This window comes from Hibiscus syriacus, unplaced genomic scaffold (genome assembly GCF_006381635.1).
Source record: "Hibiscus syriacus cultivar Baekdansim isolate YM2019G1 unplaced genomic scaffold, ASM638163v2 tig00110320_pilon, whole genome shotgun sequence".
Taxonomy (NCBI): domain Eukaryota; kingdom Viridiplantae; phylum Streptophyta; class Magnoliopsida; order Malvales; family Malvaceae; genus Hibiscus; species Hibiscus syriacus.
Window position 1 is genome coordinate 235063 of NW_024062679.1, and position 22797 is coordinate 257859.

Consider the following 22797-nt stretch of genomic DNA (forward strand, 5'->3'; position numbering starts at 1 on the left):
GGGTTAGTCTCGGGTTTCTGGGTTGAGGGTTTACATATAGGTTTGTAGTTTGGTTTTGGTCCCTATTGTCCATGCTCGCATCGGAGAACGGTGGAGGTGAGTGAAAGGCTAGTTACGTCGTGGGTTTGAGGGATTTGAAGGGTTCTGTCAATGGAGTTTTTACTTGAGGTAATTAGACCTAGGTTTTTTATGGGTAAGAGAAAGGCTTAGGGCTCGTTTGGTTCCTCATCGGAACCGTTGGGGTTGATAGAGGCCACGGTGGCCATTGGCGTTGGGGTTTTTTTTGTTTAGGTTTAGGTTTGAGGCTGCGAAGGATGATGGGTTGAGAGAATAGAGGGGGAATGAGAGAAAGTGGCTGATAGGGTTTGGTTTAGGCTGAGAGTGAAATAAATGAGTTAGGGTTAGAATCTGATAGGGTTTGGTTTAGGCTGAGAGTGAAATAAATGAGTTAGGGTTAGAATATTTACCCTGATATGTCATATATTGCCACGCCAAAACGGTGTCACTTCATTTATGTCCAAAACGTCAGTGTTTTGATATCTGGGGATAAGCTGCGTGTTTGTTGGGGAAGGGTTAATCGTGTGAGAGGCCTTCCTACTTTTGTTTTGTCTCACTTTGGTCCCTAAACTGAGCTTGGTTATAATTTTAATTTTGTATCGTAATTTTCAGCGCATTTCATTTTAGTCCAGTTTTATGTTATGTTTACTTTCGTGATTGTTTTACATTGGATGTGTAATCTTGAGAACTTTTATTTTGGTAATGTGTAGTATTTTGGTCATATTATGTTGGGAGTGCCTTGAATTGAAATGTTTATGAAATGAGACTATTGTTTAATTTCTTTATATTTTAGCCCTTGTTTAATTCTTTTGATTCGTATGTTTAATTTCGATTTCATTCATATTTAGTCACTTTTTAAAATATGTATATATCTATATCTTTAAATATTATAGTTTTGCATGTCATGTTCTTATTATTATATTTAAGTCGTGTATGTACATTATATGTTAATATGTGTGGTTATATCTTTTAATTAAAATATATGTATATAATTTTTTATTTCACGTTGCATGATATTTTAATCATAATATTTATTTAATTACTCTTTGTATGAAATTCATTTAGCATAATTTGTATGATAGCCTCACGTGCATAACTCGATCTAATCACATAATCGGATTAAGGTAATACCCTTTTAATTTAAAATTGTCAGAATGGTCTTTCTTAACTTACAGGAAAGTTGTTTTGACGATTTTAAATTACAAGTGTATCCCATCAGTGATACCAAAAATTCGATTTAGTCACCTTAAAAGTTGGGAGCGAAAGAAAAGGAAATATTCGGTTATTTAAAATTTTCGAGGAAAGGTCTTTAGAACTGAACTTAAGATCTGGTCTCGATATTTTTAAATAATCGAATATTCTTTATCTTTCTAATGGCTTGGTAATCTTAATTTAATTTATTTTGTTGCTTTTGAATAGTACAAAATTTGCATTGTTGTTTTAAGGGATCAAAAATTAAATTAAAATTGAACTTGTAAAATTCGTTGCAAAGACATTAATTAATCGACTAAGTACCGATTCAGGGCGTTGTGGGGGTGCTAATCCTTTCCCACGCGTAATCGACTCCCGAACTCAGATTTTGATCACGTAGACCTTAATTTGTTGTTTTAATTAAAATTAATTTTTATTTAAAATGACAACATTTTTGGGTGCCCAATCACACCCTAATCAAAGATTGGTGGCAACTCCTCGAACCATTTTTTATCGTAAATAAAATTCTAAATTTTTCGAAACAAGAGTTTTCTAAAATCGCATTATTTTTAATTAAAATTCAATCGTAAAGAGAATAATTAAAAATTTAACGCGGTTTTCAAAATCTCGCTCCCTACCTTTTAAAAATCGTTTCGACAATATTTTCAAAAATTTTCCTTAAAAGGTCTATATATTTCATGTAATAGAATTATAATGTATCTCATGATAGTAACATCTTAAGGAAAAATTTATCAAAATGTTTATTAATTAATTTACTTTTCCAATTTAAATATTTAATTGATTTGATTTCTCTTTGAGAGTTAAATTTAATATAAAAACTTTATAATTTAATTTCTTTTAAAGAAAATTAGAAGCATCATATGCACCATCAAACTAAAAAATAATCAGTAAGTGAACATTTTCATTTTTTATTTAAATTTAAGGTTTAGGGTTGAAATATCAAACACACGATTTTAGTTATTAATAAATTTATTATTATCTTTTGAGATCTCAAATTTAAGTATCGTATATGTAGCTAGATGGACATTCATTGTTACATAGTTGAGAGTCTTTGAAGATATAATATCTTATATTTATTTAAATTTATTATAAAAGATTAGGGTTGGTGCCTTTTGTGAGACGGTATTAGAGGAAACAGAGGCAAATGTTTGAAAATGAGATAACAGCCCCAAGACATGAAATTTTAATGAGATACTCAAACAAATTACTACCACATACTCGTGCTGTCTCGGGAACATTGGGATCATATTGGAACACCAAGTCCACCTCGAAAATACTATTCTATTTCTATTTAAACACTAATTAGTTAAGTATATTTAATATTCAGAAATAGTTTTGAGATTAGGGTTTGTGGATTCAAAATTAATTACTATTTATATTTATTCACCCCATCCTGTCTTTAGTCTACCATGGCGGCATGCTTGTTGAAAAGAAGACAAGATTTACCTCGGAAATCATGCATGTCAATTGTCAAACTAATCTTCCAACTTAATTAATTCCGCCTTGATTTTTACCGTAAACATTTTACTCTGCATGCATGCATGAATTTCATTTTTTACTCGCGGCTTCAAAAGAGTTTTAAGTGTTGAGAATCATTATATTTTTGTAACAAAAGAATTTATTTTTGAATTTAAACATTCTCAATAGATATCTTTATTCTCTTTAGGCTGTGGGTTTAATAATTATTATAAATAAAAATCTCTTTCATCTTCCCTCTAGATTGAAATTGTTTAAAAAATATTCAAATATCACGAACCAAACGACCTCGATAATAAAAAATTATTGTTATTTCTTGAGGTCCCGAGTCCGAGTACTACGATTATCAAATGTATAGCGTTCTATATATATATATATATCATAAATAAATATAAAAATAAAAAGAGAGAGATAAGGGTATAAGAAGCCTTCAATCTTCTGAAGAAAAAAGTTAAAAAATCTATAAAAAACTTAATTCCGATTAAATTTTTATATTATAAATTTCATCAATTTATCTCTTTCAACAATGTTAATCGTTAAGTCTAAAAGTTTTTTTGAATCAACATGTCAATGTCAAAATGTTTTCGAATTATATTCTAGAAATTTATTAATATTTTTTATATTTTTTACAAATTATATTATAATAATAATTTTAGAATTTTATTTAAAAGATATATAATTGTACATGGCAGAAGTCCTTCAAATTGGATCATAAACTTCATTTTTTTTAATGTTCTAGTACTTAAAACCCCAGAGCCTAAGTCGACACAAAATTATTAATTTATTTAACACCTTCAACTTGTATTATTACTTATATTTTCGTTTATCGAGTATAGTTTTCTAATTAACATTTTCCTTTCTATATATAAAAACCATTCATCAATTCCACTAGGCAACAGTGAAATTTCCTTTTTAAGAAAGTTTGGGGTTTTATCAGCATTTAATTCATTATTTATTAATTTTTTAAAAATGTAAAACATTAACTATATGGCTTAATCAACCAGAGTTGCTTAAATATTAATTAAATTACTAATTTGTTGCGATATTATTTTAAGGAAAAAAATCACAACTCTGATATATGTTTTATTTTTCCTATAAAAATCATACATTATTGAGGGGGTGAGCCCATTCTATGCGAGTGGGCTGTGTACGCGAGTGTCGTTCTCATGTTCTGACATACAGCACTTGCGCGGAACCACATAAATAACGCATTATTTATTTTACTTCACATATTAAATTTAACATGCTGAATTAGTTAATAAAAACCAAATGTATTCACATAATACGTTATAATTATAATAAAAATATATAAATATAATTTAGAGTAAAATAAAAAAGAGAAATTATAAAGTTCAAAAGGGTAGGATATGTGAACAGTGAAGTTGGTTGGGGGACAGTTTAAGAGTGGTACTGAGCCAAGACGACACAGCGCGCCCACCCAAGCAACTGTTGCCTTTGCTCCTTTCAGACCGGTTTACATTATCTGTTTCCCGAGGCCAATCAACCAACACCTAAATTATTTATATAATTTCATCTTCACAAATTTTAATTCTCAAATGTCGTCTATTTATCCAATTAGATAAAGGTATTCACTTAACAACACTTCTACTTACGTGGTAGATCACTTACGTTGTTTCTCTTACGCTAACGTCTTTATCTTATCTTGTGATAAAAAATGAATATTATTTTAAACAATAAAACTTTTTTAATACTACTTTAATAAAAATAAAAAATATATTTTAATAATTTAACCAACCCCAAATATTGTACTAATTCTTTAGCTATTTCTTTAACATAAATTTATATTTATTTAAATTCAAATACAAAAGTGCTTGATAAATAAATAAATAAATAAGCAAGATGATAAAAAAAAATACAATTTTTAAAAGAAATGTTACATTCTAATCACATAAAATATTTTTCAAGAAAAATTTAAAACCAACTTTTCAATATCTTTCTATTTGTACATTTTATTTTTGTCGATTCCCAGCGAGAGTATAGGATTCCTGGTTCTATTTCAAACCAAATGAATCGTTGATCTCTAGTTTAGCTGATCATTTTGGTCTAATTTCTACAATATTATTTCACTGTAATGATTAAATTTTTTTAATTAGTGACCATAAACTACAAATAATTATTTTTTATTTTTATGTACGGTTAAATTCTTTTGTAGTGAATAGTATAATAATAAAGTCGAGCAAAGTTCAATCATTACAATTTTTGAACTTCTGATTATTTTAAAAATCGATTGAAATTTATTCGTGAAATATAATTTAAGTCTAGAAAGAAAACTTAATTATTTAACCATTACATTCGTTTCCTTTAAAAATAATTTTCTTATTTATACTTGAACTCATGTCAAGCATTTTTATTTTCATACTTAAATTCATGTCACAAATTTTTTTCTCACCGTTCTAAAAGTTTCGTCTCGACGAATTACATAAAATATATGATGAATAAGAAGTCACGAAAGATAAAAAGTAAATAATCTTTAAATATTTTGGTGATTGAGATATTGTTTGTAATTTATTACAAATAATTATTTTTATTGATATTTCTAAAATAAAAACGTGTATAACAATAAGTAAATTCTTTAGTCAACTGTGGAGCAAGATATTTTAGTTTGGAGTAATCATCGAAAATAATTTTAATAGTAGTTATATATACTAAACCATATATGATTATATGAATTTCATGGGACAAATAAATACATATATTATATTTATTGCAGATTCTCTGTTAAGAATTTCTTAAAATAAAATAAATGAAATAATACCAAAGACCTTGACACTCAACTCGTAAAAAACTCATAAACACATAGTAAATAATAAAAATTTACCGTTATTTATAGAATAAAATAATAATCTAAAATGTTTAAAAAATTTGACGTGATTATAAAAGGATTAATTTTCATCAATTCAAAAGTTTAGAGAAGATCAAATTTTTATTTCATCCAATGTAATTTATTTTTTTAAAATTAAAATAAAATAGAGAAAAACATAAAGAGAATGAAATGAAAATATAAGAAAAATATTAGATTTGTATTTGTATTATCAATATCTATTTATATTGAGATAATTTTGAAATTTTTAATAATTGAAAGACACAACAAAACAAAAAGACTATTTATATATTTTATTTTTTTTTTAATTTCTTACATAAGATTGAAACAAAATAGAGAAATATTTTATAATGAAATAGAAAATAACTAGGCAGACACTAATTTTGCACATCGTGTCTGTTAGTGAGAAATAGAGAGAAAGAAAGAGAGACAAAACTATAAAACCAATTACCGTCTGTCTTTACTCCTCCTTTCCCACCATGAAATTTACATCTTCAACCTCTATTTGTACATTATCTGTTCTTTCTACTTCCCGAGATTCAACTTCTGCCCCCACTCTTTTTTATTTCCATTCTTTTTCTGTTTTGCTTAGTCTTATAATCTTGGGTTTTTTCTGGTGATCTCATTGAGTCTCCCCATATAAACTTTTGGGTCTCTCAACCTTAAAACAAAACCCTATCTTCTTCTTTCTTCTTCCCTTCCTAACCATGTCTGATTTGATCCTTACTCCAATTACTTCAATGGCTGGTTCAATCTCACCCTTTCAACCCTTTCTTTCACTCGCCATCGACTTCGAATCCGTCTCCACTTCTCCTGTTACTGGCTACTACTACAATGGCTGCTCCAACAACTTCCATGGGAACCCCTCTTCCCCTCCTCTAAAAGAAGCTCTCCCTCTTCTTCCAACAAGGTTTGATGAGGAGCAACAAGAGAGTTCTTCCATGGAAGTGGAGAAAAGCAATGGAAATGATGAAGAAACTGTTACGTTGCTCTTCATTTGGGACTTGCCCCTGCAAGCCCTAGTTCTTGTGCTGCTGATTTGATCTCAAGATTTACAACCTCGTCGTCCGCAGATACTCAACAAGAGTCGGAGTCGGCAGATAAAGAAGATCATGACACTGTTAATGCTTCGCAATACCTATCGAATTGTCTCAACAAGGGTCAATATTGGATCCCAACTCCATCCCAGATTCTGATTGGACCTACTCAGTTTTCATGCCCACTTTGCCTCAAGACCTTCAACAGATACAACAACATGCAGGTAACCTTAAATCTAAAGCCAAAATAAAAAAGGAAACCCCAATTTTTTTCTCCACTTTTGAATTTTCAGAACCTGAAGGAGAAAACCTATGTTTCCTTCTTTTTTATTTCAACACTTCACTTTATTCTAAGTCTGGTTATGATTATAAGATAGGAACATATGGGTCCTTAGGGTTTTCATCTTTTTCATCTTTTTATACTTTAATGAAATCTTTCTCTTTTCTGCTTTTGACACTTTGAATATAGTATATATGTATAAGTATGTATTTTTTTCTTAAATCTTTCATTTAGTCCACCCCTTTACTTTTGCATGATTTGTGGGTGTTGGGATTTGAAAATTAAGAATAAATCTAGAGCTGGTCCAGTTGAGAATAAGATCACTAACTCTCTTTATGTGATTGAACAACACAAGATTTTTTTTTTTTGGTACCTTGAAGTTTGTGTTCCACACATTGGCTGATGTCCTGGAACTGTAAGTATCCCAGTTTCAACCCAGGCTAATCAGATGAATCTTCGTCAAAAGCCCTAAAACCCTTTTTTAATGAAGTTACAATTACCATTTCGTCTTTCTTTTAATGCATACAATAATAGCCGGAGAAAATACACTCCAAAAACACAATAGGAAGGGAACCCTAATCAGTTCTGTTGAGAAAAAAATGCTTCTTTATTTGAAAAAAATTCAGTTAGTTAGTTGTGTTTAGACTTGCTACTGAAAGTTTCTTGTTCCATTCACCATTAATGCAAGCAAATATTCTTTCCATGGAACCCATGATTTGCAGAACCCTTTTTCTTTTCTTTAAAAAGGGTACCTGATGATCTGTAAATTGATGAATTCCAATTTTGCTTTTTTTTCTGGAAAAAAAAATTTGTATAGATGCATATGTGGGGGCATGGATCTCAGTATAGGAAAGGGCCAGAGTCACTAAGGGAACCCAACCGACGGCAATGCTGAGGCTGCCTTGCTATTGTTGCGCACCTGGGTGTCGGAACAACATCGACCATCCTCGGTCTAAGCCGCTCAAAGATTTCAGAACCCTTCAGACACATTACAAGAGAAAGCATGGGATCAAGCCTTTCATGTGCAGGAAATGTGGGAAGAGCTTTGCAGTGCGAGGTGATTGGAGGACACACGAGAAGAACTGTGGGAAGCTTTGGTATTGTAGCTGTGGGTCCGATTTTAAACACAAGAGGTCTCTCAAAGATCATATTAAAGCATTCGGGAATGGACATTCGGCTTATGGGATTGACTGCTTTGAGAAGATGAACCAGGTTCTGAAAACGAGCAAGATAATGAATCCTCTCAGTAACAAATATCAATAAGCCTTATGATCCATGTGTAGTTTGTACCCCCTCCGTTTGTTTAGTTTTCGGGGTTTTCCTTTAGCTCGGTGGTACTACTAGAGACTCCTCATCTGTAATTCTAATCAGGGAAACGTGGAATTATCATCTGAATTTAGTGGTTTCGTTTTAATAAATTACTGCAGGCGTTCAACTTTGGAGCACATAAAACATGCAGAAACTGAATCTATGCTTGATCATATGTTCAAGTTAAGCAACCACATCAAAGATACTCGAAGATAGTGTATATATATATATGTGTGTGAGTGTGTGTGAGAGTGAAGAAGTGTATAGTCTGTGTCATGTTCAGATGTTGTTCTTCTCCTTGTGTGATAATGGCATCAGAGATAGTTAGGAAGAGACTGTACGTGAAGAAAGAAAAAGGAGGTAAGGCAATGATGCGATAGGTCTACATTATTTAATACATTACCTGTTGGTGTGTGTGTATGAATGGGCACTCCAAACTTGAAACACAAGGGTTTACAAAGAGATGAGATCTTTGTGGCAGCTTTACTTAGGGGGAGAGAGAGAGGGAGCAAAAAAGGGTTAAAAGATTTTCCAATGAAATGTCATGTCAAAGCTTTCAAATATATTCATCAGAATACGTACTATTTTCACTGACACAAAATATATGGCATGTACTGTTTCTATACTTTGTAATAGCTTCTCTTAAATCACCCGTATATACTTATTTTATCACACTCACATTTCTTCAACAAAAACAAAAGAAACTCAAGTTTTCCCATTTCATATCATAATAGCTTTGCAGTTCCTCACTGTACATGTAGAATTAACAAAGGATATTTATTTATTTTCCCTTTCTTGTTTATTTATGTTACAAAGCGACCTGCCTATCCATAGCATTTTCATCATCCTTTGACTACACAAAATGACTTTAATCTGTAATGATTTAGAGTCATGAGAGGCAGATGCATGGGTGGAATCAATATTGAATACTTTTAAATTAGGCTTGAGTTTACTTTTTTGTGCTTTGAGTGCGAGGTTAAATCACATCTAGTTCATGAGATATAGGATTATATTTTAGGATAAGATTATTAAAATTATTTGATATATATTCAGAATGTTGTTTTATTTATTATTTAGTAGTGATATAAAATTATAATATTTAGATGGATTGATATAAGATTATTTGAAAGTAAAATTTATTTGATATATTTTTTAGGACAACTACAACATTGACCACTAATTATTTTTTCTTTTTATTTTGACCACTACCTTAAAAATTTTATCAATTAGGTAACATAATTATTTAAATGCATTCAATCAAATTATTTACCGAAATCAAAACAAATTGAATCCGGCACTTGGAAATCCAAACCAGGGATTATAAGTAACTCTGTCAACGCCTCAAACCATTGGGGTAAAGCCATATTTGTTACTCAGTTTCATAATGTTTTATATATTATGGTTTAGGTTATGGGAAAAAGTGAAAAATAGAAGATATTGATTTGGAATAGCCTACAACATTATGTATATCTTTAATATCTATTACTGGCGGGTATTTAAAGTAAGTAAATTTAATATTTATATATTTGTAAACTAAATTATTTTTTATATTTTCACAATTATTTTAATTGATTATAAATTTAAATAAAATGAGAAATAATTTTTAAAAAAAGCCTTTTGAAGACAAAATTTAAGATTTGAATTATTAACTTGCGATTTAAGTTGTACTCGTAACTTTATGTTCGTTAAATGAAACTTTAACATAATTTTATACATAATTATTAAAAATAATTATAAAAAATTAAAAGAAAAAAATATAATTTAAAAATCTAAAACTTTTGAACTCATCTTTATTTTTAAATTTTGCATTAACTACAGTTTGATATATATATATATATGAAATATAGTTTATTCATTATATTTTTTTCAATGATTAAGATGCTTTCATATGCTCTATTGGCCTAAGTTTAAGATCTGATCTGATTATTTTATTTTTTACCATTAACGATATTAGCTATATAAATTATAATGTAAATGTTTTTCAAAAGTTTGATTTGCCCAGTGGTTAATGTGCACCCATTCCAAGTTAAAATCCCCAAGTTTGAATCCTTCTTAATTCCCTCTTGTTCCTTTTTCCTTCCTTAATTTAAAAGAGAATATATAAAACCTTTTGGATGGTTGAGGCATGCCAATATACCTCATAGGGATTTGTATCAATTCCTTTTGGTTGTAATTTTAAATTGGTTGTTTTCCAATTAAACAGGTGGCACGTGTACCTCTTAATTGAGGGTCAATTTTTTCAATTAAATTAAAAATTAAGGCTAAATTAATAGAATATGTAAATAATGAGGATCAAATATAGAATTATGCTAATTTTACTAATAGACACGTATAAATGTTTGAATGAGAATTCATAAAATAATTTTGTTATAATATAAAAATGTCATTGTAGCTCTATACTAAATTTTGCATATATATATATATAATTTATCCAATATATTTTTAACTAAAAAATTATTGATTATTTCGCCAATGAGTGTTGACAAATAGTTAGGATTCGAGAATTTGATTTGCAAGACCAAGTTCAAATCATATCACCGTCACTCTTGGTAAGTAATCTGAAAATTCCTATGTAAATCCCAGTTTTTATGTACCAAAAAATTTATTAATTATTTCTTAAATATTAATTAAAATACTACAGGAAAAAATTATTTTTGTGAAAAAACAATATATATATATATATATATTAATAGTTTAATTCACTATAATTTGAAAATCAAAACCTTATAAATGAAAATAAATTTTATGTTAGTGTTTATCTTCATTAATAAATGTGTCAAATCAATATATCGAAAAAATATTACCTATTAAAATTAAATAACAAACTTAATTAACATTATATATTCAAATGAGGAATAGAAATTATTTAACTATATTTGTGAAAAATTATGCTAAAATTTTTCACAAATATAATTGTCACAAACCAAGGTGCTGAATTTGTTATCCGTTGATAACCATAATTTTCAGCAGATACACAAACTATAAATATTATCTAATTATTAAATAACTTATTATATTAAACGTATCATAAAAATAATTCATTTCATTTCTCATTTAATTTGATATCGAGGAGCCTTGATCCCTACTAATTTTTTAATTATTAATTAATATTAAAAAATATTTTTGAAAATTAAATAAAAATTATCAGGTCCCTCTCAATTAAAATAATTGTATTTATAAAATTAAAAAATATTTAAACCATGCTTTAATAAATTCCTAATTCTGTCCTTGACAATAGAGTTAATACATCATCTTATCGGCATTTAGTTAGATAATATAATTAACACAATTTTATCGTCAATGACTTATTGAAATATCATTAAAGTATCTCCTTCTGCATTCTAAGGTAAATTTATTCTTTGTATTTGCTTTAATACTACAAATCTAATAGGAATCAACTTGTGGATGAGATTAGTATCATTTATGGATGTGTTAAAATTTCATAAACACTATTGAGACTTTTATTTTAAAAAAGTAATAATCAAAATTTATTCATCTCGTTATCACATTTATTAACGTGAGTGATGGAAAGTTTAATTGGCATATTAAATGCTTACTTAGACCATTCATCACCTCGTTGAACTTCCTATTGACCCCACGTTTATGTTTCTCCATTTTTCTTCTAAAATTATTGACCAACACAACACCGTTTACTTATTTTTAAACGTTTGTGCTTGCTTAAAAATTATAGAAGTAATTACTCATTTTTTTTCATTGTATCTAAGCTAGAAGACGAGAAGCGTGGCCTATTCATATTGAAGGTAGAACGAACTCGCCAACGAAGCTCAATTTCAAAATTGGGGATTTGTTTGGCTACATGTTGGATTTTTTTTTAGATAAGTATGTGTTTAGTTTTTAAAAGACAATTTGGTTTCAAATTGATGATTTATAATGAATAAAACTCTAACCTCTCAAAGAATTTTGAGGAACCTTCTTAGTTTTGTATTTCAATTCTGCCTTTTGCCTTTAAATAAGTAAACAAGTCATACTAAAATAAAATAGGCATGCCAACACATGAGTGATCTGCAACAAGCCTTCCCTTTGGAGCTTGGAGTAGCAGACATGGCATACACTGACTTTGAAATTATGAACATAAATTGATTGTTTCTGGACTTTTTAAAGGCATACTTTCCAACTTAGAGTAAAACAAGAACATTTAGCACCATATACTTCTCATTTTTTTTCGTGTTTCTACACTATCAAACGTAATTCAAATTCGCAATACAAAAAAATATGAAACTATAAATTGATAAGATATTAATAATAATGTAAAGCTTAAAACATTTAAAAAATAGAATAAGCTAAATTACCATAATCAGAGCGAGGTCATTTGCCGACAGAAGGAGAAACTAAAACGGACGACAGAGGTTGGCGAGAGTCGCTATACCTCCAATATGAATGAGCCTCGTTTCTCATCTTTTAGTTTAGATATAATTAAAAGATTGAGAAAACACCTCTATAAGTTTAAGCGAGAACAACGTTTAAGGAAAAAAAGAAGTAAACGACGAATATTGGACGATAATTTCATAGGAGAAAAGAGAAATATAAACATTGGTTAACAGAGGGTCCAAGTAAGTGGTTAACGGGTCAGGTAAACCTTTTGTCACTCACGTTAAAGGTTGTTAATGTCGAGTGACCGATTTGTTACAAATCGATAACGTTTGTGACCAATTTATTACTTCTAAAATTTCAGCGGATACTCAAAACATTAGTGACTATTTAGTAGTTTGCCGAACTAACATTAGTATTATGTTTTTATTACATTTTAAATTATAATTTGTTTTGATAATTAAATTAATCTAAATCTAAAAGATAAAAAAACTTATTTTTCTCAAATTTAACTCAAATAAATTGCATCACACTGAAATAGTGTTCTGATACTTATTTATATGATATCATTGATAGAAGACAGATTGGAGGCGCCTCTTATATATATAATTAAAATCCTTATATCAATGGTTCAGATTATTATAAATGTGGAACGTATTTTAAATTTAGACTTTAAACGTACAAGGAAGTTAATAGTGTTAGATATGAATTGGTCTCAAATTCTAAAGTCGTAAGTGGGTTCTATCTTCATACCCGTTTTAGACTTCTCTAACTATTGGGCTTTTTTAATGGACTAAAATATATTGTTGTTCTTATAAAGGTTCAGGAAGACAAAAAAAATCTAAATATAATGAAATATATTTTCTTCTAATCAATTACTACCTAGTGTATATTTATATCTGATTTTTTAAAAAATAATTTCAATTGAGTGCACACTTTTGTTTTTATAATTGAAAAGAGAAATTAAAACAATTAGTGTATTTATATCGTGGTAATGTGAAATCAACCTATTAAATCTTTATATGAACATGATCGGCAGAGTGGATGCAAGCGAGGATCGGAAGAGCTGCATGCTAGAATGATGTTTACATAGGAACTTTAGTTAGGGATAACATCAAATTACATATGATTAAAATGGATTAAATTTAAAACTTTAAAAATTCTCATTAATAAGGTTTACACTGGAAAAAAATATTAACGACTTAATCAACAAGCTCTGAGTGGTTTTCCACAGAGACAATCGTTATGAGTAAATGATGATGCCTCAAGATGGTCAAACGGTGCTCCTGCCGGAATGCGCCCACATAAGTGATTGTAACTCAAATCTAGGTGTCCGATGTAAGATGCCACCGCCAATGTCGTCGGTATCGGGCCGGAAAGCTTGTTATAGGCTAAATCAATGGCGGTAAAATAAGATCTCGGCCCAAAAACATCCGGGATTTTTCCTTCTAACGCATTTCGACTCAAATTTAAGCTTCCGATGGAGGAAGTAAAGAGAGTTGCTGGTATCGTTCCAGATATTTTGTTGCAATCCAAATTCAATGTCGCGAGAACCGCCATTTTTCCGAGAGAACTAGGAATCGCACCAGATAAATTGTTCATTGAAAGGTCCAAATCAGCTAGACGATAAATGCGAGATATAGAGCCGGGGATCGGCCCACTTATTTGGTTCCCGCTCAACAAAGCCCTGCTCAACATTCGGAGTCGCCCGAACTTCCTCGGGATCGGACCCGATATTTTGTTGTTTCTCAAATCGAGATGCATCAAGCTCGATAAAACTGTCAATGAAGCCGGGATTCGCCCCGATATTTGGTTATCCGCGATATTTAAAACCGCGAGACGTTGTAATTTCCCGATATCAGCAGGAATTTCTCCCGATATTTTATTACCAATCAAGTCGATGATTCGGAGAAACGACAGCGTAGAGATGCATTTAGGGATCTCACCCGTGATTCCTTTCCAATCAGCTATAGTGATACTGGAAAGGCGAGTTAACTTGCATATTTCGGGCGAGATCAAACCGGTCATGAAACCGGTCCGATGAGCTCGCTCGAATATGGGATCTTGTGACTCGCCACGGAGGTTAATATCTGCGACTTGGTGTGACTCGGCGTCGCAGCTGACGCCGTACCAGTTGTGGCAACAGTCGGTTCCCGTCCATGAATCGAAGATTCCCAAGCGAGGCTCGTGGATAGCTGCCTTGAATGCTAACAGCGCTTCCCTTTCAGATGGCGGGCAGCCGTTAACTTTGGAGATTACGGCAAATAATATTGCCAAGATAATGCTGCACAACCTCTGCATTGTTTCTTTTGTTTAGTCTGAAACGGGGGATGTTTTTGTTTTAAAAGATACTACTACGTTGGAGAGTGAAGCACGGTGGTATGTACTAAGATGTGTTTATTTATAAGCGCGAACTGATATTTTTCGGACAGTTTTACCCCTAACGTTCACGATAAATTTATATTTAAATTAATTAATTATAAAAACGCAAATTTAAATTTCTGGATTATTTAATAAACGGGCAAACGTCAACCACTGAATTTCTGTCTTCTGCACAGGGATCACTGGTTCGGTCCCTTTGGAAATCACTATTTATTCAAGACAGTTTACGAAGATAACGAGGTATAGTGGGTAGCAAGGATTTAAATACTTTTTGTGGTCAAAATTTTTAATTACATTAGTTTTATTGTAATAATAAATATAACTAATGTTTTTATGATTATTACGAATGTTATATTATATAATAATAATTTTGAATATACTATTAACACTATATAGCATATATTATTTTGATAATATATTATTATTTAAATTCCTGATAAATGTAGCGAACTAGGGTTTCATTCCATTGATATGGGCCGTTCATTCCCACCAAAAACGACACAGGTGTCCTAGTTAAGTTGAGATCATGGATAGAAGACAAGCCATGAGGTAGTCATGTGGATGTCGAACAGGATATGTAGATTTCAGTGTCCCTTGTGACTCAACCGAAGTGATCAGCTTCAACAAATGATGGGACGTTTCATATATTTATCCTAGTTTAATTTTAGTAGAATTTTTGCATTTTATTAAATTTATATACATGAAAATATAAACCTATATATATATATATATATATATATATATATTTCTATTCACAAATATAATTGACTCTATAAAAATATAAACATTATAAAAAATCATTTTAACTAATATTATTGGATACTAAGTTATTTCCCTTTGAATACTATAATAAATAAAATTTGTAATTGATAAACACAAACTTTCCGACAAGGCGGTGGAAGAGTCATGTGTTAGGAGAACCTTATTGTAAGATCCTCTTGGAAGAGGAAATCTCTCGACATAAATTAATTAAAAATTAAACAATGCATGTTTCCAATCCTAAAATTTGGCAGAAAAGCTGACCTAAAAACGATATTTAAAAGTTTGAAAATTTAAATTTTGGCGTAAATAAAAAGAAATCTGATTTGGGTTCTGCCAGATTTGGTACAGCGTGGCAAAGAAATGTTTAATGGTCTAGTTGCATAAAAATAACAAGGTTTTAGAGGATGATGAGCTAATTATGATTATAATTCAGAGGGTTTGCATGTTGTTATTTATAAATCTATTTCCAAATTATGATTATAGACAGACTGGATATCAAACATGGCTTTCCTGTTGTTGCATGATTGACATCTCATTTGAATTTTGAGCTAATAATGTTAATAATAAGATATAATTTGGGTGGGTAGCAGCATCCAGTTGAGTCAATAACAGCGATTCTTATTATTCATTATATGGTTGTTATATGAGACCAAAAAGAGGAAATGGAAAGATAACTCAATGAATTACTTCTTTGAATGGTAAAAAAAAAAAGATAACCAAGTAATATTTTTTTATTAATATATGCCTATTCCATTTCCATTCCATTTTTCCTTCATTTCTGATTATTTTCAATAGGAATCTCGGTATCCATCAAAAAAATCAAATCCATGAAATGAAAGAATTAGAAAATCGTAAGACTTGTCTTTTAATTATTTCAGATTGAATGAAATCAACACAAATAAAATAGATCAAGCGAAGAAATAAAATTAAGATACTATGTACAGTACATATATTAATTGATATTTATTGCCAAATAAATCGATCAATTTAAAAATGAAAAAAGAGTATTTTTTGTTTACTTTACTCTTTCTTTTCATTAAACTTTCTATTTAATGATACTGATATGAATCTAGAGCGTTATCAAGGTCACGTACTTGGTAATTTAACAAGAAAACACTGACCAAATATATAATTGCTCGGGCTTGCGGCCCAAATATTTGAGATCCAAGCCAGGCCGAGCACAACATATGAGGCGCAAGTCATGCCTTCAAACAAGGAGAGACCCACAATGCCTTAGTTTCGCCCCTTGCTTTCCTCGCTCTTCATTCTCTTTTTAGAAACAAATTGTTTCACTTGTTTGAATTGTTTTTTTATTCATATAGAGTGATAATAGTGTTTAAATATTTTATAGTCTCTAATGCTTAAACATAAGACCCTTAAATATAATAATCATTCATTTAATTATTTAAGTAACTTGTTCGTGCATTTGTATTACTTGTTATAAACTTAAGTTTTTAAGGATAATTATAAGATAATATACGTTCAAAAATATTTTTTTTGTTATTGATAATGTATACATATCATGCAGGCACAACTACATAAATTTGAGACCTTTAAGAAAAATAATATTTTTTATCACTAAAATCAATTGATAGATTAAAAAAATCAAAGTTACTAAATTCTTCGGGAAATGCTCTAGGTTAAAACAAAAAGAGGTCTAAGGATGAGCAAAATGTAGGGTGCCCGTCCCCTACCCCTAGACAGCTAGACTGATTTAAACCAAACGATGTAAACATATTTCACTTAAAATAGTTCGATTTTAGTGACGGTAACTCTATGCCCATAGTCCCACAACCAAGCTGAATCCAATGATACTTCGAGTACGTTTGGTCCAAAGAATGTAGGATTATCAGTGGGAATAAATTACTAGGGAATAAAATTACTGAAAATGTTGTATTTTGTGTTTGGTTGGTTTAGCAGGAATGTAAGATTACCGTTTGGTTATATGAATAAAAGATTATTGAAATATATTTTGACCAAATTGTACTTATTATATATTTATATAATATTACAAATTATAAATATTATACATTTTCTTTAAAAAATTAAATTCATAATATTTATATATTTTTTTACAAAATTAAAAATATAAAAAATGTTTAATGAAAGGGTAAAAAAAAATTTAACCCCTGAACTTCATATAAAATTTTAATTATAGATTTTTTTTGTAAATCTAAAATAATTTAAGGATAAATTTGTAATTTAACATTCGTAGAATTTTTATTATTCAATGACAAAAGAATGATATTTTTGAAAAAAAATAAAAATTTAAGGGCATTTTAGTCCAAAACGCCGGTAATGTTACAGTACCTAAGGGAATTGAGGTAATGACATTCCCGGTAATATACCCCAAAAAATCTACTATTGATAATAAAACATTACCAGGAATGAGATTTCCGACCAACGAAACATGAGAATGTAGGATTTCCGTCCCACAATCCTTGAACCAAATACTCCCTTAAATGAAATAATCCAACCCATTCATCACACGTCATAAAACGGGCCACGAAAAGTTTTACATAAAGTCCCATGACTTTGAACTCAAACACACTATCCATAGTATGTGTTGTTGTTGTTTTTTATTCGATAAAAAAGTAAGAATTAAAGCCGCAAACTCAAATCAAATCCTAAGACTGAACATGCTCTATAGACGAAACCATAAGTCCTATATTGTTTAGCACGAGAAAGAAAGTGATATTTTCCGATCTGATTATCATTCTTATATAAATTTTATAAATACATTTACTTGAATCTAGATTTTCTAAGAAGAATAGTATTAAATACGTCATTTATAAAAACATATCAATTTATTGTTACATCATTTTGAAAAAAAAATACATTTGAAACAACTGGATACACAATACGTAGATAAATTCATATTTTCAATTTCAAACATATATTTATTAATTTAATAATATTAAATAAATCATTTATAAATACTATACCAATTATTTCTACATCCTTTTGAAAAAAAAAATAAATACATCTGAAAAAACTTGATACACGATACTTAGAGAAATTCATATTTTTCAATTTCAAGCATATATTTGTTAATTTGATTCAAAGATAAATATTTATTATTTGATAATGAACGATCATACTTTTAAAATTTATAGTTTCCGAACCTAAAAATTTAAGGAATAACAATAATCTTTTATGGCCAGTGTCACTCTTTTCGTGCTTTTATTAATTAGATTAAACTAATTAAATCTCAATTTTATATAAAAAATATTAATTGCAAATCTCTACATTCCAAGTTGCCTTTTGTTTCTCCGACAAAAGAAAAGGAAAGTTTTTGAATTTGAAATTATATTTAGATGGTAACTAAAAATAAACAGTGAAAACAAATTCGTAATAATTACACTTGTCATCATCTCAAGCAGCCAACGAGGCAAATTCAAAAGTTTCTAACGTTCACCGTCCCCAATGTCTCTATTCGCTTTCCCTCTCATATATGATTGTGTTAAATCCCTTAAACAAAACTTCTTACCTAAAAGGATCGAAATTCAAATTTGTTTCCTAATTTCATACCAATTACCAAATCAATCAAATCTTTTATATATACAAAGGCTCCATCTGGAACTTATTCGCCGTCGTTTGGCGATGGAAGAAGCTGGTTCAGTTGACATGGCGCCACCAACGTCGGTCTCTCTTTCCTCGTTCGCTCCTTGCCCTCGACGGCTCTCAACCAACTTCGCCAAGCCGAGCCGGCCGGTTGTTCCTTCTTCTAGGCGACTGTCTTGGCTTTCCCTCCAGGGGCGCCTCCTGAATGTCGAGGAAGCCAGCTCGGCTCGAGCTATAAGAGGCGGTTTGGGCCGAGAGGAGGCTGTGGCCTGGGAGCTCTTTAGTCCCATTGAAAGGTTCTTGATCGTGGCGGTGATCGGCGTGGCGACTGTTGAGTCTAAGAAGAATTGGTTGATTTGCCAACTCAAGAAATCGGTCCAGCTAAGGGTTTGTTTTCTGATTTACTGTTTAATTTTAGTAGGAATTGTTAGCGTAATTCATTTTCTTTTTTCACTTCAGTTTTTAACAGTGTTACTCTATTGGGTTTTCTTATTTATTAATCTATGGAGTTTTAGTGTTCAATTAATTCACAATGATTTGTTGTTGATCTAATGAAGTATTGATTCCGTTATGGATGATTAAGAAGATATCTAGAGTTAAATTGCTTTGTGATTACCTGCATACATATCTCCACTATCAGTTACAAATACATTTGCTTAAGTTAGTTACTTTGTAACAGACGCTTTTGTTTTGGATATCACTTTTGCTATGTAACATATGCTTGGTGAACACTTAAAATTCAAATTCAGATGTCTTGGATTTGATTATATTGATACCAATATGTATAAAAACTCCAATATCCCTGTTGAATTTTGATTCGAATTTGAAGTTTTTACGAGTCATTTGAGTGCAGAGTTATCCTGGATCAATATGATCAAATGTTATATAAATGAATTTGCAGGATGAGGTGCTTTCAAGCATGCAGCAAAAGGTAGACAGTCTATGCGAACAGCTGAATAACACCGAAGAGAAGCCGGGAACATGGGCCAAAACTGAAGTAGAATCTTCATTGAATGGAACTTTTGGCTCTGAGAGTAAAGGTTGATGACTGTGGTTGTTGGATTTGCTATCAACATCGAGAACAGTTTAAAGTAAGAAACCGATTTATTAAAGTTGCATGTGGATTATCTTCTTTTGTCACCTGATTGAACTGATTCCCCCCCCCCTTGTTCTTTGATGTGTCAGGGTGACTACAATGTAAAAACCTCGGGTGGGAATGTGACAGCATTGTTGAATGAGACAGAACACGAGGAGCGCCGCATGTCGGATTTGTCGGACTGGGCTTCAAGTGTCACATCTGCATCAGAAATCCAGGTGATGGAGGGTTTGTCTTTTGGATCGCCGAAATCCGATTTATGTTAATTGTCAAAGGCTTCAACATTTCTTTGGTTTGATGTTGTGCATGCAGCTGAACAACCTTGCAATAGAACAAGATATCTACAATCTTAAGAGGGAATGTGAAGAGAAGGATGCGATCATAAAGGAACTAAACACTTCTGTCCAGTCATCTAATGCGGCTACTTTGAAGGTAATTTTCATTTTTGTTCACCATTTTCAATTGCTAAACTTCACCCTTCGGTTTCTCTGAGTGTAAATGTTTTCTGATAACAGAGGATATCCGAGTTGGAGGACATTATACGCAGAAAGAACACGATAATTACTCGATTGAAGAAGGACATGATTGTTCTAGAACAAAAGGTGACTAGTTCTCAGCAGATCTATTTTAAATTTAGTAAGCGAATGTGGAAAAACTAACCATACATATATTTACATGCAGGTTGTCCACCTGACAAGGCTTCAAAGAGCTTCCTCCTCTACCTCAAGTCCAAACTATTGGCAAATTCCACCCATGATGGATAACCTCCTTTACGACATGGATAGTACTACTAGCCCTTCTTCGTCAGATTCGGATTCCTCCCCGAAGAACCGTCCACAAGCTCAGGTTCCCAAAACAGAGGAAGCTAGTTTCCAGAATGATTACTCCCTTTAAAGGGAGAGCAGAAATCAGCACCTGCAAAAGTATCGAGCTCTTTTGCGAGACAAACTGATTGCCATTCGATGCCTGAACCAGCTACTCCATTAAGGGAAATATCGATGAATCATAAGTCTAAACCACCTCTTCGAGGCAAAGGCAAGTGTCGACCAGTCAAGATTCAAAGAGAATTAAGAAGCAAACTCGTAGTGCATCGAAAGATTTTACTTCGAAGAAGAGATGGTCTTAGTAAGTACTTGGAAACTAGATGGTTTAGAATCTTGGAGTGGGCCGAGTGGCATTATGTTGCCTGAACATCTTCTCGTTGAAGCTCAAAGTACGTACGCTGAATCTAGATTGAATGTGCAAAATAGATATATCTATCATACAAACTAGTACGCATCTATATGTTCAGAAAAGTTTTATTTTTAATTTTGTTACTTGATACAGATGGCAAGTCTTGTGAATTTCTAAAGTATATTGATGGATTTTTTATTACCAAAATGTATCTTTTATTTTTACTCAAATTAAATATACCGAATAATGTGAATTACAAAATTAGAACAAGAAAGCCTAATTACAAATTAGTGTCATGGATCATGACCCGGATCGCCGAGTCGAAAAGTATCCACAGCCGTTGATGAATAAGATATAATCTAACCGTCCAGATTTTTGTCATTGAAATTTTCCCCCGCGCGCGCTCTGATTTTTTTTTTTAAAATACATTGAAATTTATTAATATATACTACCAAAACCATTTTCCCTTGGCATCGATCACAAATCCAATCACCAAATTCCGTTGGTTTTCATTGCAACCAAATACAGTCTTCCGATCATTGTCAGTTAATCGGTGGCTCGTACAAAGCAAACAGCCAGGAAATCAACAGGAGGGAAGGCGCCACGTAAGCAGCTGGCAACCAAAGCCGCCAGGAAGTCTGCTCCGGCCACTGGAGGAGTAAAGAAGCCACACCGTTTCAGGCCCGGGACGGTAGCGTTGAGGGAGATCAGGAATTACCAGACTAGTACGGAGCTGTTGATCCGTAAGTTTCCGTTCCAGAGACTGGTGAGGGAGATCGCTCAAGATTTCAAGACGGATCTGAGGTTCCAAAGCAGCGCCGTAGCGGCTCTTCAAGAAGCTGCGGAGGCCTATCTGGTGGGTCTCTTTGAAGACACCAACCTCTGCGCTATTCACGCCAAGAGAGTTACCATTATGCCCAAGGACATCCAGCTGGCAAGGCGGATCAGGGAGAGAGGGCTTGATAATGTATATCAGTAGTATCGTTTATATGTTACAGTGTAAGATGTGCGCTTCTGGAATCTGCATTTTTAGGTTTCCTTTAGTTGTAGTTCTCCTAGTTTAGGGGATTATGCTGTGTTAGAGATGAAATTCATGTTTGAAAAATATATGCAGCTACTTTTACTGGCTTTAATCTTCATTGAAATCTGTTTAGCTCCTTATTTGATGTGTTTTGATCAATTGGCTGTTCTTACGGACAAATGTGTATCAATATAGTCAAAATTAGTTTGAGATTCTAGCTTGTAGAAGCAAAATTATTGTATTTTGAAAGTTAAACAG

The 22797-nt window shown here is 31.4% G+C and overlaps 2 protein-coding genes and 2 pseudogenes across 2 annotated transcripts; 3 read left to right on the forward strand and 1 right to left on the reverse strand.

The window, feature by feature from the left end:
* Positions 1-6253: 6253 nt before the first annotated feature.
* On the forward strand, positions 6254-8204 carry LOC120117505 (annotated as a pseudogene).
* Positions 8205-13680: 5476 nt separating this feature from the next.
* Positions 13681-14960, reverse strand: LOC120117503 (DNA damage-repair/toleration protein DRT100-like). Its single transcript, XM_039137772.1, has one exon. It carries the CDS (start codon positions 14840-14842, stop codon positions 13748-13750), a length of 1095 nt encoding a protein of 364 aa, XP_038993703.1. The 5' UTR covers positions 14843-14960; the 3' UTR covers positions 13681-13747.
* Positions 14961-19385: 4425 nt separating this feature from the next.
* LOC120117506 lies at positions 19386-21648 on the forward strand. The gene is made up of 6 exons (XM_039137773.1): positions 19386-19636; positions 20151-20340; positions 20435-20563; positions 20658-20777; positions 20861-20947; positions 21027-21648. Exons 2-6 carry the CDS (start codon positions 20263-20265, stop codon positions 21237-21239), a joined length of 627 nt encoding a protein of 208 aa, XP_038993704.1. The 5' UTR covers positions 19386-19636; positions 20151-20262; the 3' UTR covers positions 21240-21648.
* A 165-nt stretch (positions 21649-21813) lies between these two features.
* On the forward strand, positions 21814-22636 carry LOC120117528 (annotated as a pseudogene).
* Positions 22637-22797: the final 161 nt, after the last annotated feature.

Bases quoted from the DNA above. Each gene is read 5' to 3' on its own strand.
- LOC120117506 (XM_039137773.1), top strand. From the start codon at position 20,263: ATGGAACTTTTGGCTCTGAGAGTAAAGGTTGATGACTGTGGTTGTTGG. The intron at 20,564-20,657 runs GTGATGGAGGGT...TTGTGCATGCAG, and splicing joins CATCTGCATCAGAAATCCAG to CTGAACAACCTTGCAATAGA. The intron at 20,778-20,860 runs GTAATTTTCATT...TTCTGATAACAG, and splicing joins CTAATGCGGCTACTTTGAAG to AGGATATCCGAGTTGGAGGA.
- LOC120117503 (XM_039137772.1), bottom strand. From the start codon at position 14,842: ATGCAGAGGTTGTGCAGCATTATCTTGGCAATATTATTTGCCGTAATC.